The sequence below is a fragment of the Pempheris klunzingeri genome, chromosome 19, assembly GCF_042242105.1.
Source record: "Pempheris klunzingeri isolate RE-2024b chromosome 19, fPemKlu1.hap1, whole genome shotgun sequence".
NCBI lineage: Eukaryota > Metazoa > Chordata > Actinopteri > Acropomatiformes > Pempheridae > Pempheris > Pempheris klunzingeri.
The window spans coordinates 12,215,868-12,230,745 of record NC_092030.1 but is presented as its reverse complement, the minus strand read 5'-3'; the positions used below and the strand labels follow the sequence as shown (position 1 = coordinate 12,230,745).

General features: G+C 41.1%; 2 protein-coding genes across 2 annotated transcripts; both read left to right on the top strand.

Moving 5' to 3' along the window:
- Positions 1-1,933: 1,933 nt before the first annotated feature.
- On the top strand, positions 1,934-3,728 carry LOC139219161 (bone morphogenetic protein 10-like). Its single transcript, XM_070850964.1, has 2 exons — positions 1,934-2,273; positions 2,683-3,728. Exons 1-2 carry the CDS (start codon positions 1,934-1,936, stop codon positions 3,726-3,728), a joined length of 1,386 nt encoding a protein of 461 aa, XP_070707065.1.
- A 3,803-nt stretch (positions 3,729-7,531) lies between these two features.
- On the top strand, positions 7,532-13,275 carry smad4a (SMAD family member 4a). The gene is made up of 11 exons (XM_070849953.1): positions 7,532-7,549; positions 8,597-8,952; positions 9,075-9,249; positions 9,361-9,390; positions 9,492-9,695; positions 9,967-10,074; positions 10,732-10,782; positions 10,876-11,059; positions 11,198-11,366; positions 11,770-11,908; positions 12,471-13,275. Exons 2-11 carry the CDS (start codon positions 8,713-8,715, stop codon positions 12,680-12,682), a joined length of 1,512 nt encoding a protein of 503 aa, XP_070706054.1. The 5' UTR covers positions 7,532-7,549; positions 8,597-8,712; the 3' UTR covers positions 12,683-13,275.
- Positions 13,276-14,878: the final 1,603 nt, after the last annotated feature.

Here is a 14,878-nt window from a genome sequence, read left to right as displayed (position 1 = left end):
TTCCATTTCACTTGTTACATTTAACTGCATTGTCTGGACAGTTAAACATCCCCACTTTTATGTGTTAAAATCAATAGATTAGAAAATTAGGTTGAGCTGAGTTATCCTTATTCTTTCAAATCTTTCATTCTTCTTCTTTCAAAATCACAGTCAAAACTGAAAATATCATGAATTCATGTTGTTGTCTGATGTCATTGTGCTCACAGCCAGGGTTAATTTCTTCTACCAGTCACACCTCACAGGGTACACACAAGGTACAAAATGACAAACATCCTTTGCATAAGGATTTGAACTTTAAAGTAGCTTAATCACAATTGCACACACGACTACAAAGGTGAGCCATGTTTGGCTGAATGCCACTTAACAACATTTGTCAGCTGCAAAACAGGTCTGGTGCTCAGTACAATGATATGTAAGTTTTCAAACCACCAGCTTAACAGTCCAGAGAGGCAAAATCTGTGCCAACCTGCAGGTGCATTGGCCAAAAAAAGCAGGCAAATTTATTAAATTATTCAAGGGGAACTGTCCGGAAAACACACTCGACTCTCAGCAGTCACATATTGAAATGAACAAACAGGAATATGTTGGACAGCCTTTATACAGTAAGAAAGGTTTGACAAATACCACTGCAATATGACCTAACCCTAGTAGTTACTTTAGAAGTAAAATATATTTTTTCAGGCATCAGACTTGGCTACCTCTTACATATGCTCAGTTCTTTGCAGAAATTACAATATTGAAATATATTGACATAAAACTGGCAAAAAAGTTCATAGTAACTTTGATGAGCTTCAATCAAAAAACCATTATAACCGACATTTAATTTATACATTTACAATCACAATCAGTGCCTACAAGTCTAACATTGTGCTTTTTTTTTTTTTCTATGTGAACATCTTGCTTTGTATTTCTCAGTTTCTCCCCCAAATAATTTGGTGTCTATTAATCCAGAGAAAACTAAACACATGTTAAGCTTCAGACATTCACAAAATCTCTGCAGCAGCCGTAAAGAGTGATTACAAACTTGACTTGCATTTTGCACACTGTCTCTGAGAGGATTAAAATGTGTCAGTGTTGAGTCATTGATGAAGCCCTATGGCTAAAATACCCTACATCTTAGTGAGATTTGTTTTAAATCACAGTAATCATAGTTTTTCATTCGTTGTTTTTTTCAAGATGGTGGCAATGTTTGCATATGTGAGCTATTATACAACAAAACCAATAATTAGCTAAAAGCATATGCAAATGAAATCAAATCAGCTTTTCCACCACCTATTGAAAATGTTTCATTCAGTTCAAGAGTTCAAGAGCCACATATTGAGTCTACACTGGCCTCTTGTGGAGATTGCAAAGCATAAATTAACAATATTGTTAATTGGTAATTGATTTCCTGCATTAGGCAGAAAATAGCACACACAGCATCATTCCCATGTTTAATTTGTCCCATATTTTCAGTCAACTTAATTGCAATAACTTTATTTTCTTCAAATTTATCAGTATTCTGTAAAGATAAAGTATCATAGTAAAATCTTTTGAAGTTCAGAATTTAACTGTCATGTAAATCTAAAGTCACTGTAAGGCAAGTTTTGTCTGGGGGTTCAAAAGAAAAGCATACATCAAACTGAGTGGAAATTATGGATAGTCATATGTTCCCGGCGGGGAGAGAGAGAGGAGGGCCGAGCAGGGCCTTAGTGACATCTCCAAACATGTCAGCACAGCACATTGGACAGCACAGCCCTGCCCTCAGAACCAAACCACAAGATCAACAAGGGCAAAGCTGTTCTCTCTTTGCCCCCACCAGCAACTTGTTGTCCTTTAACGAAGGACAATCCTGGAAAAGTTGAACTGTTTGCAGGTATCCTCTCCAAAGGATCCATCACATCTTCTCATCTGATTCTCAGTCTTTGGATTTAAACCGTTCCTCCACTCAACCATGACCGTGTCAGTCTTCTCCAACCTTGGGTTTATCCGCTCTCTGAATGTCGCTCTTCTGATGTTGACTGGATTGAGCTTGAGCAGTCCCATCAGGTCTCTTGAGAATCACCACAGGGCATCAGTCGGTTGGGATGTGGGTGATAATCCGCTACTTGATGCACAGGACTTTCTCAGCCAGTTTCTGTCCACAATGAACCTCACAGAGCTGAGGCCCCATCCCAGGCCCCTCGCCGTCCGCAAGGAGCCACCAGAGTACATGCTGGAGCTGTACAACAGATTTGCCCATGATCGCACTGCTGTGCCGTCAGCCAACATTGTACGCAGTTTCAAGAATGAAGGTACAAACTTTATTTGTTTCACACCACAAAAATCTAGGAACATTTTTATTTGGCAACAAAATTTTAGATTTTGTGTATCATTTTTTTAAAAAATGACACGTAAACCCCTCCCCCTTCCCCTGCAAACCTTTAAAATCACTGGGATCATGCTTGACAATCCAATAAACTGATTAAACTGATTAAATAATGATTCATAAAACTGGATCACTCTGATTTAGGGAAATCCTGCAGATTTTGAAGTGTTCATTGTATTAATTAAAACAATGAAACTGCACTTGAACTGAGTAATATGTTTCGGACAAACCAAAAACATGGTAGTAACTGTGTATTTGCCTACATTTTATATTCAACACGAGTTTTTACCACAGAATCATACAAATGCATTGAGACACACTTATTTATATTTCAGATACCTCCCCAGACAGCATGACGACCATGGGTGTGCGGATACATCCCCTGCTGTTCAACATCTCAATGCACCACTATGAACATGTAACAGTAGCTGAGCTTCGTCTTTTCACCCTGGTCCGGAAGGCCCAAAGACCACATGCTGGCATTGACTGCAAGGTGACCATCTACAAAATACATGAGGGCGTTGTTTGGACAAAAGAGGTGGGGAGAAGGAGGGATAAAGAGGAGGTGGTGGAGATGAAGGATTTGGAGGAACTGGTGACAAAGCATATTCATGCCAAAGATAACAGCTGGGTGTCGTTTGACCTGACTCATGTGGTTGCCCTCTGGCGGAAGTCAGGGTGTGCAACTCATAGACTGGAGGTTCACATTGCAAGTCTGGGGTCAGAAGAGGAAGGGGCCACAGAAGAGGTCACAGACGAAGGTGGGAGGTTGGTTGAGATTGATATCGACAGGAGCTTGGAGGGGAAACACAATGCAGTGATGATTGTATTCTCAGATGATCAGAGCAGAGACCGCAAACAGGATGAACAAGAGCTCAACCAGATGATTGAACATGAGAATGACCTTCCTGAAGACATCGGCCGGAGCCAACAAGCTTTCTGGGGCCATATTAATCACAACGCTGGCCAGGCTAACCAGGACGAGCTCGACAAACAGTCTGTCGTGCAACTGCAGTCCAACCTTATCTATGACACACCTCCCCGAATCCGTCGCAATGTTAAGAGTGAGCCATGCAAGAGGACCCGACTCTTTGTGGATTTTAAAGACATTGGCTGGGATACGTGGGTCATTCAGCCTCTGGGGTATGAGGCATATGAGTGCAAAGGTGTGTGCAACCCGCCTATGACCGCCGAGGTCTCGCCTACCAAACATGCCATAGTGCAGACACTGCTGAGCCTTAAGAATCCAGAGAGAGCATCGCGTGCCTGCTGTGTACCCACTAAATTGGAGCCGATTTCACTCCTTTATCACGATAATGGGGTGATCACTTTCAACCACAAGTATGAGGGGATGGTGGTCGCAGAGTGTGGCTGTAGATAGTTCAGAATGTGATGCTATTACACAGAAGAGACTCTGCACTGATGAAGCTAAAGAAAATCATCTCAGAGACATCTATCTATCTATCTATCTATCTATCTATCTATCTATCTATCTATCTATCTATCTATCTATCTATCTATCTATCTATCTATCTATCTATCTATCTATCTATCTATCTATCCGCTCATGTGTTCCCACAGTATCTAACATCTCATACAGTGGTTTGTAAAAACACAAGTCTAGACTTAGTTGTAAATTAGGGAAGGACACAAATCTGTGCTACATGGTGTAAATTTGTAACTGTACAAAAGTAAATCATTATTATTATATTAGAGTAGAATATAAAGCTTTCAAAGTAATGCTGGAAATCTTTTTAAACAGTCCGACATGATTTATTGTAATTATTTTAGAATGTATTTGGGTAAGTTCCACAGTTCATTGTAAACGACACTAGCAGATCATATTCTAGCAAATATGACATCAGTCCCATCTGAACAGATGAAAGAAGAGGAGAAAGACTTTTCATCTCAAATCTTTTTTCCATCAACATTTTGTTCTGGCAGAAGTTATTTTTATTGCAGAATTTGCGAAACTCTGGCTCATCCAAAATCAAATGTTTTTTCAAGAAGAAAAATCACATAGGACACCAGATTACAATGATTTGCACTACTGATAGTATGCTGTTTTTTTGAATATGTAAAGTCTCTTAAATTCAACTGTTTTCGAATCATAGTTTTGCCTTCATGCTTTATTAGTACATATACAAGCTGCAGATGTATTAATGCTAAAATTTGTCTCTGCACCCTATGGTATGTTGGAGCCACTGAAAATATTTAAAGAATGTGATATTTTCCCTCTTATTTGCTTGCCAAAGTTGCAGAAAATAGATTTTTGATGGCTTTTTTCAGGAATTTTACAGTGTCCTGGAGCTTTTCAATGCTTCTTGTCTCATGGACATACAATTTCTCTTACCTAACATTACTGTCAACTGCTGTGGAATCTGTCTTTACACCGCAGCCATTCATATCCTGCTTTTGGTTTTCACACCAACATTAGTGTTATGGTTGTCAAAATAAAATATCTGAAAATAAATATATTCATTGAGCGATTTTTGATCTCTTGTACACCCTGTTTCATTGTCAGGTAATCACAGCATTCCTCACCTAACAACCTTAATCCCCATCCCTCCACCCTCACATGCCTGGCGGGCCTCTTTCTGCCCGCGTCCGTGCCATAGTGATAACGAGGTGTCAGAGCCTGGAGTCTTGTAGACCGTCACTCAGGATGAGACGCCACTCCAAGTGGCAGCATTTGCGAGAAGGTGGTGTCAGATTCCTGGTCTCCAACGCCAACACGCTCTATTGACAATCCTGCCATCAGGTTGCTTGGTGCCCTCTGAACCCTCCCACTTCCTTTTTTCTGACATGGGCATGCTGACGCCCTTATCAAGGCCGCAGCAACAGTACAAATGGAAAAAATACACGTCACATCATCACCTAGCTTCTGCTGTTAACAGTCGGAAGCAGATAACAATAATGGAATAACACTGTGGAACTTTCTAACCTAATAGGATCCTCACGCACAGATTTACATGGGGCAAGTGTGCAGGGCAGAGATATCGAATAGAAGTCAACAAATTGATTTCTCACTGTGAAACTTATTTAAAACTAAAATGAATTTTAATGTTTAGAAAATATTACTAGAAACAGCAATATTCCTGACTTCTTTGTTCACAATGCCTTGTTGCTGTTTTAGTTTGGATACTGTAAAAAAAATTATTGCGTGGAGGAGGGGGTGAATCTTATCTTTGATTTTATTAAAAGGAACAAAAAAAAAACAACTTTAGTTATTAATATTTTCTCTCCTTTTGACCTGGAAGGGCAGAGGGAGATGTTTAGTTAGCAATGTTGCTTCCAGTGTAAAAAATTTAAATACCCTTCTCTGCTGTCCAAAACATTGTAGACCTCGAAAGAATCAAGTGTTTGTGTCTTTGAAGGCTGAGGACTTGAAAAAATTGGGTCCCACACCTAAACATCTGCCATTGAAATGGTACTCTGCATTCTAATTCATGTTTTTAGATCACCACAAAAGTGGAACACCGTAGTGTGTAATTATGCTATTTATGAAATTTACTATTTGTGTTCTTATTTCTTTAAGACAGAAAAATGTAGGACAGGTCAAGCTAAAGCTCCAAAAGCTGTTTTTTCATGATTAATAATTTCCTCAATAAACAAAACAAAACAAATTTAAAAAAAGAAAAAGAAAGGAACACTGACTTTTACAAGGTCTGGTAATGGGTCCATGACTCTGTCAGCAACATATTTGAGCTGGTTCATGTGATAGCAGCTTTGTTCATTGCTCTTCAGCAACAAAGCTGTTGTTGTTCAGGACAGGCTATCTTTAAATTAATAACACATTGTTAATCTCATTGGGAGATATGGAAGAGAGAGCGCTGGACGGATTTAGACAGGGGGCTGTTTTCATCACTCTAATGTCACAGTGTATTATTACCACAAGGGGGAGACTTTATATTACTGCAAAAAAAAAAATTCACCACAATAGAGACAATAGGGTTACGAGGCTGCTTCTCACACTTGATGATACGTTGTAAGAACATAACCTTGGGATCAATGTAATGTGAAGAAGTCTGGTCATGGTTGGCATTCAAAAACTCATGAGGACACTACTGGTATGCACCTGGCACAAATAAAATAGCATTATAACTTATTTCAGTGAAAATAATCCTTTTATGATGGCTGATGTCATAAAAAATGTTTACTTTATAAGTGATCTGTCATAATACTTACTGGATCAGTAGGAGTTTAGTTGCAGCGGTTCCGCAATCTTTTACCTCTCTTCTACTGTAATTTCATCAGTGTATATTACAGTAAAGACACATATTTATCAGTAAAGAATGGGAGGAGATATTAATGTGATTGTACATCACTACCTGTCTTGTTGAATGCATAATATTTGTGTGACTGTAACTTTGAAATCAACCATGGGAGTTATGTTTTACATTTCTAGTACATATAATTGACTAACCCTCATTATGTTCCATTTTTAAGTTCCGCAGTAAAGAGCTGTGGGCTCTGACTGGCTCCCCAGAGTCCTTTCTAAAAAAAAAAAAAAAAGGGGAACCCACCAGGTAGAGCTTACACAGCAGAGTACACTTACAAGCGTTCGCCCACAGAAACCAACCCATAGACGAACCATACAACTACATTTTGATTCAGGATTACTCATGTGATAGTATGACCAGCCTCAGCCTCGGGTCCCCCTATGGCTTCAGCTGATTTTGTGCTTTAGTGGTGCATATCCTGCAAACCAATTCATACACAGGCAACCTGGGCTGAGGGTCAGGGGGCCTCTGAGCAGTCATTGATTATTGGAGTACAGGCATTTTGATTGTTTGACTTACTTGACTGTTTAAATTTGAATCAAACCATAGCTCACTTTAATAATTTCTAATCACTGTTGTAGAAAAGCAGATCACATGCTTGCAGGGATACTGGAGGATGCACTGCTGCATCCTCAGATTAGCACACATGCTGCCCGCTAGCAGTGAGACAAATAGCAGAATAAATTCAACTCTCCTTTTACAGTAAAATAACAATCACACTGGCTCCAGCGTGCCCTCCTGGCACGGGCTTGCAAACAGAAGGTGTTTCTGATTTTTCGTTAACAGAATAACAAACAGCAGCGCCACGCCTGTCACAGCTCACACGTGCGTGCTCAGTCTGAGCGGAGTGAGTGGGTGGGTGGGTGGAGAGGAGTTTTTTGTTTATTGTCGTGGCCAGCCAAGCAGTGGACGTGCCCTGGTGAGGTTACATTGTTTTTATACGCTCCTACCGCGATGAGGCGAACAGATAAGCACGCGTTGCTTGTGTGATACGGTAGCATTCCGCCAGGCAACAATAGCCGATTTGGGAAATCACAGAAGAGGGTTAGCTTAGCGAGCTAGCGCGAAGTTGATGGAGGTATTTTAGCCTTAGCTGTTAGCGCATATGCTAGAAAGCTAGCCAGAAATAACATCATCGCAAGCTAGTTATCGCTAGATAGCGTATCACAATATAGGCAGCTTAAGCCACCCGCTTATCATCGTCTGGCACCAGGACACGCGATACTGTGCGGAAAAATCACTGTAAGTCCACCATTCAGTTAAGGTTTGATTAGGGAAATGTTAGGAGACGAGTGCTTTCTGAATTTGTGTCGGCTAACTATCCAGTGATAGCTAATGTTAAGCAGAGCAGAGCCAATATTAGCTGGGAAATGTTAACTTGATGCTCTTCAGCAGTAATACTTCTTACTGACCATATGTGCCGAATGGAATAGTCTTTAAGTGGTAGTAAACAGGAAAACGTGTGGCGGTATTTGAGGTCGGTTGGGTTGCAAATAACCGAGGAAACGATACGCTACATGTATTCAATAGCTAGCTCTGGTAACGTTACCCATCAGGGCCAGTGTTAGCTAACGCTACGTTTGCTGCACTCATACATCTTTATCATAACCTCATTTTATCTTAATATTTACATGACAAACCCACGTCAGAAAATGAGAAAACACAGTTTTCGGTGCCCTAAAGACTGTTTTGCATTTCCGGCAATATGTAATGTCTAAATGTGTAGATGCATTCTTTAATGTTGGCTGTAATGCAGTGATTGTCAATTTGTAATGTACGCTTAAAGGAAGGTTCCTGTTGTCAACACATGCCACATTAAGCTGGCTTAAAGAAAGAAACCAGGAAGAAAGGCACATTAGATTAGCTTCAAAAAGGGCTGAATAACTTCTTCAGTTCCCTTTCTACACCTGACATTAAGTCAAGGTCTTTCGTTTGTATCTGTAAGACAATGCTCTTTCTGTTTTAGGTTACCAAGCTTGGGCAACATTGGATCAACAGTGATTTTACCTTGACACTGCTACTGGTGCAGGCCGAGAGAACACAACTGGAAAGCCTCCCCAAGGTTTAAACCTAAGGAGCAAGATGTCAATCACTAACACTCCCACAAGTAATGATGCCTGCCTGAGCATTGTGCATAGTCTGATGTGCCACCGGCAGGGAGGAGAGAGTGAAAGCTTTGCTAAGCGAGCTATTGAGAGTCTTGTCAAGAAGCTGAAGGAGAAGAAAGATGAGCTGGATTCCCTCATCACAGCCATCACAACGAATGGAGCTCATCCTAGCAAGTGTGTAACCATACAGCGAACGTTGGATGGACGTCTACAGGTATAGTAGCCGTTAAGGTCCCAAGTTGGTTGAGTGTAACACTCCATGTAGTTCGAAGAGAAGATTTTGAGTGAAGCCTCTCCGAGACACCATCTCATTAGATCTTCCTCTCTGTGCTTTAGGTTGCGGGGCGTAAAGGTTTTCCCCATGTTGTTTATGCCAGACTGTGGAGATGGCCAGATCTACACAAAAACGAATTAAAACATGTGAAATATTGCCAGTATGCCTTTGACCTGAAATGTGACAATGTTTGTGTCAACCCATACCACTACGAGAGGGTTGTGTCTCCAGGCATTGGTAAGTAAGGATCACAGGTTTGCCAGTCTTGCCAAGATCTCATTGTTTTAGGTTATTAGCAATTATTGACACATTAAACTGAGATATATTTGTTCTTTTTTGTTTTTGCAGATTTATCGGGACTAACCCTGTCAGGTACAGGTAGGGAAGTGCCAAAATCTTCCTGTTTTGCTTGTTGAAGGTTTTTTGGTTATCTGTTCTCTGTCTTACCTACCTCAACCTAATCTGTCGTCTTCATTTAGGTCCACTCCTAGTCAAGGATGAGTATGACTATGACAACCAGCAATCTCACTCAAGCTCTGAAAGCCACCTGCAAACTATCCAGCACCCCCCATCAAGGCAGGGTCCACAGGAGACGTTCAGCAGCCCAGGTCTACTCCCCCCATCAGAGAGCAGCAGTTCAGCTTCAACCTCTGCTTTCTCTACCATCACTGCTGGACCCTCAAGTAAGGAATTACACAGGGACAACTCGTATATGGAAAACATAACGGAAGATACACTGTGCTCTGTGAATTATTAGTCAGTTAAAAGGATGTTGTAAAAGTATACATTTTGTGTCATAATACAAATAGGCATCAAGTCATTTTAAAACGCAAAATGCAAAGTTACTTCTAATGCAATAAACAACTATTTTTAGTATTTAGCTCAAAGAGCTGATTAATCAGACAGACTTGAAGTTGGCATGAATTTGTCAAAGCAACCATTTTGTATTTACAGATCCTACCCCCAATTGGAGCAGAAATGGCAGCTTCACCCCTGCAGTGCCTCAACATCAGAACGGGCATCTACAGCATCATCCACCCATGCCTCACACTGGCCATTACTGTGAGTGGGTAGAAAACATGGCACACTTTTCTGCAAAACTGGCATCACAAGTCTTCCACATAGTCCGCGTCCTTTCAAATGAAGTCATGAGTATTTTGTCTGTTAAGTAGATTGAGATTATGCACTATTAGGATAATGAGCTCTGTTAATTAGTTATTTAGCTAAACATTGGCTGCTGTGGCCGGAGGACATTATTAACCTTAAGGAAGGCATAAACTGTTTGCTCACCACTGATTCTGGCACAGGGCAGCTCAGATACAGGCTGATTTATTAAAGACATCAGTATTGCCTCTTTTATTCAGTGAAACCTCCTCAACTGTCTTCCACATCAAGGGAATTTACCAGGTTTTAAAGTTGATTTGAAAAATGTGTCTTGGTGCTGATACCAGCAGCACCAAGACATGGATGGTATAGGTCAAAATCATTCTCTCCAGCAGACCTTCTCATATTTACATATATTAACATATGCGCACATTATGAATGTGGTAGACACTAAAGCAAAATGTGTTACTGAGATTAAAGATCAGGCTCCACACCTGACGTTTTATGAAAACTGGTCATTTTCAGCGCCATTACTGTGCTCAATATGTCACATCTTAAGAACTGGTGTGGCTTCAGGATTGCTTGTTCGAAATGAATAATTGTGTATATTTGCAGGGCCTGTTACCAATGAAATTGCGTTCCAGCCGCCGATATCAAACCACCCCGGTGAGTCTCAAGCTGCAGATGGAAGATGATCCACACTTTTAACAGAATCTTTGCAACACATCTAACCTGAGGTTGCTTGTTGGTTTGCTTCAGCTCCAGACTATTGGTGCTCCATTGCGTACTTTGAGATGGATGTCCAGGTTGGGGAGACGTTTAAGGTGCCATCCACATGTCCAATAGTGACTGTGGATGGCTACGTGGACCCATCAGGAGGGGATCGGTTCTGCTTGGGCCAGCTGAGCAACGTCCACAGGACAGAGAACATAGAGAGAGCTAGGTACTCCTCATATAGTTCATCATAGCAATTCATTTGAAATTTAGGCCTCTAGATATGATATACGCAATTGACAGTAATACATATTACAGTTCTCTGACTGTGTTTAATAATCCCCCCCCCCTTTTTTCTTGTCCTTAGGCTCCACATTGGCAAAGGCGTGCAGCTAGAGTGCAAAGGTGAAGGAGACGTCTGGGTACGCTGCTTGAGTGACCATGCAGTGTTTGTGCAGAGCTATTACCTGGATCGAGAGGCTGGACGTGCCCCTGGGGATGCAGTCCACAAAATCTACCCCAGCGCTTACATCAAGGTGAGATTGTAGGAAAATGGCCATACAGTGAAAAGCAGAAACATTCCGAGTAGGTGTTCTCAGAAACTTGCAAATGTGTGTGTGTGTTTTATTTACATGCACACCAATAATCGGGTCATCATGCGATTAATGCTCCAATGGGAGTAAAGTAGGGGCATTGTAGAAACTATGCCATTAATGCAATGATTCTCATAGTTGGAGTAACCATATTCACAGTATAGTATGTGAAGCATGCCCTATATAATAATTCTATAATATATGCATGTTAATCCAACTCCAAGATGAACCAAGTCAAGTTAACATTTAACCTCAAAATATTTGCAGACGTGCTTGCGTGTCCATTTAGTATCTTGTGTTGTCATCAGAGCTTAGTGGTTGTCTTCCCCCCCCCCCCCCCCCCCAGGTGTTTGACTTGCGTCAGTGCCACAGGCAGATGCAGCAGCAGGCAGCGACAGCTCAGGCAGCAGCTGCAGCCCAGGCAGCAGCAGTGGCCGGGAACATTCCCGGGCCCAGCTCTGTGGGAGGCATCGCTCCTGCAATCAGTGAGTGTTCTTACTGTTGCATTTACCGTTCAACAAGTATAGTATTGTGATTGCTGAGGCATTTCAGCAAGTGCAATGACTGTTTTTTTATGGCACTAGAAAGTGTTGAGAGAATTGTATTTTCTTGATAAATAACTGTTTAGTCAGCATATTTGAACCAAATTGGACGGACTTAGATAATTTGAATTTAGCCATTCTTTAGACAAAGTATGCCTGTGCTACTGTATCATGTAGAACAAGAGCGTTATCTCTCTATTGACACTTCAGTACCACGTTGACTGTACTATGCACTCTTTTTCTAGCTGTTTGCTTTGCTTGATTTGTCATCATGCTTGGAACTTCATTACAGAAAGGTTTACGCTTTGGCATACTTTGCAATGACATTTATGTTGTACATGAGGATTTCCACATCAAATGCAGTTAAAGCCAGTAGTACTTTTCCTACTTAGCTGTGTGTGTACTCGGTATATGTTTGACTTTGACTGCAAGAGTAACTGAGCTACAGTGTTTGGCCTGTAGTGCCACATTGATCTAAAAGTTGCTGTCTGTAATTCCCCTGCAGGTTTGTCTGCTGCTGCAGGCATTGGGGTTGATGACCTGCGCAGACTGTGCATCCTGCGGATGAGTTTCGTGAAAGGCTGGGGGCCCGACTACCCACGGCAAAGCATCAAGGAGACACCATGCTGGATTGAAATCCATTTACATCGAGCTCTACAGCTACTGGATGAAGTTCTGCACACCATGCCCATAGCTGACCCTCAACCTCTTGACTGAGTTAAAGGACAGAAAAGAACTATACAAAAAAAAGGAGAAAAAAAACCAGACTGTACTTTTAACAGACCACTTCACCTACAGACCTGGAGTGCTGAAGGAGGACTGCAACCACAGGGATGCTGAGTAGGTTGTAGGTGTAAGAACAAGGACATAAAGGCCGGCAGTATACTCCAAACACACTGCTGTCAGATTCACGGCTGGAAGCAGTTGCCAGTGTGCTGAGTGAGCCTCTAGGGGCCAGATGTGTAAATCATACGTACGCACAAAAACCACGCGTAGGCCTTTTCCCACACATGCACTGGTATTTATGAAAGAAGAACGTGCAGTGAGAATGAGCGCACGTCACACGCACTTTAGATCATGCTTACACGGTTTTAGCTGAGATCGATGCGGTTGAAATGATATGGTGGACTTGAAACCCAAGTTAGGAGACGTAACCTATACTAATAACGTTGTTGAGGCAATTTCACTGATTGTGCTAATAGTTTGCAGTCTACACTGCACTTGGTAAATGGTTGCATTTATACACTTAACCCTAACCTTTAAATTATTTCTGAATGTCATCATTCCTTATGTACATCCAAGCCATCTTTTGCCTGTTTTGCCTGATCTTTTCTTAAGTATCCTGAATTGTGAAGCCGTTTTTAAACTCTGCTTTAATAAGCGTGCTATAAGTTAACCACCAATCATCCGTCTGAGTTTTAACCACAATGACTGAGATATTACCACGGTTCTGGTTTGCACCACACGTGATGAATTAGTGGTATGGCCGCTATTCATTTCCATAGCTGTATGATAACAGCTGTCGGAGAACCTCGCAGATGCGACACAATCAGTGAAATTGCACATCTTTGCTGTTTTCATTGACCGGTACTGAGATACAAACAGGTGTTTCAGGGCGTTTCTATGGCCATTTGTGGCTAAGACTCATTCACATGCCTCTGGTTCCGTGAAGATTCAATCAGTCTTCATTAGATTGAGATTTACAAAACCTTCGAGCCTTCATGCAGCTCTATAAACACACAATGATGTCGTCGCGCATACACACAGTTGTGCTGTGAATCTACACAGAGCTTGCATTAAAAAAAGAAAGAAATTAGACGGCGTTCTGACATTGTTCACCAACTGGGACTGCTTCAAGTCGATACAAAAGCACTTGCACACTGATGAATTGAATGAATTGAAGATCGCGTCCACGCAGATTAAAAGATGCAGAAATAGCTAATTATTTACTTAGCCTCAGTGCTATACAAGACAAATGCATCACCACAGGAGAGTGTAGGGTGTCAAACAAGAAATCACTCATACCCGCGTCTTTTTTGAGTGTGAACATTTTAAGCTGAATAGGGTCCCCATAACCGACTGACAAAATTCCTATTTTGGGCTATTTAGTTAAAGGGGAAACTATTCTGTTGCTGTTATTTATCCTGTCTGAATGTGTGATTTCAGCTGGAGTATACTGCCGGTCCAGTCCTCCTTCATTGGCTCTCCACTGCTTATATGGCTTCATGTAAGTGGATTTTTTTTTTTCCCCTCACAGATCAGGACATTTATGTAAAACCATGTTATTCATTACTCATGTTTTTGTAAGATGTAGTCTTGAATATTTTTCAGTGCTGACAGTCCTTGTTTAACATTGTTTGGTTTGTATCCCCCTTTTGAGTAGTTGTTTTTAATGACGTACAGAGCATTCGCAAAAGCCCGTTTTAGCTGTCCCCCACCGTTACTGTTCCATTCTTCCACCACCAGTCAAGGCTGTTATGACATTGAGAAGTGATGTTTTCTACAGAGGTTTTTAAACAAATTTCATTGGCATTTTAAAATATTTTCAAGTTATTATTATAATACATTTGCATAAAATAATTTGTAATTGTCATTTTTTTTATTAGATGCCCACATAGTGTCCATTAGCACTTTATTGATTTACAAAGTATTTTGTCTCGTTTTATAGTCTCGTGTGCTTACCCGTTGTTTCCATAAGATCCCTTAGCATGGTTGAAAAGTTTTTCTTGCCAATGACCTTGGTGAGATCCATGAAAAATGTGCTTCAGAGCGTTCAAAATCAGTATCTCTCACTCACCCACAGCAGGTTTGAGAGGCGTAGTAAGCTCAATTCTAGCAAAAACGACTTCAGATGTGTTGTAAGAGCAATTCATGAAAGTCTTCGTAGGATGAAACTGCCGTTAAGCAACCACC

What these genes read in the sequence shown, in the direction of transcription:
- LOC139219161 (XM_070850964.1), top strand. Translation starts at nt 1,934, where the DNA reads ATGACCGTGTCAGTCTTCTCCAACCTTGGGTTTATCCGCTCTCTGAAT. An exon ending in ACGCAGTTTCAAGAATGAAG is followed by an intron (nt 2,274 to 2,682) that starts GTACAAACTTTA and finishes TTTATATTTCAG; the next exon opens with ATACCTCCCCAGACAGCATG.
- smad4a (XM_070849953.1), top strand. Translation starts at nt 8,713, where the DNA reads ATGTCAATCACTAACACTCCCACAAGTAATGATGCCTGCCTGAGCATT. An exon ending in GGTTGTGTCTCCAGGCATTG is followed by an intron (nt 9,250 to 9,360) that starts GTAAGTAAGGAT and finishes TTGTTTTTGCAG; the next exon opens with ATTTATCGGGACTAACCCTG. An exon ending in ACCCCAGCGCTTACATCAAG is followed by an intron (nt 11,367 to 11,769) that starts GTGAGATTGTAG and finishes CCCCCCCCCCAG; the next exon opens with GTGTTTGACTTGCGTCAGTG.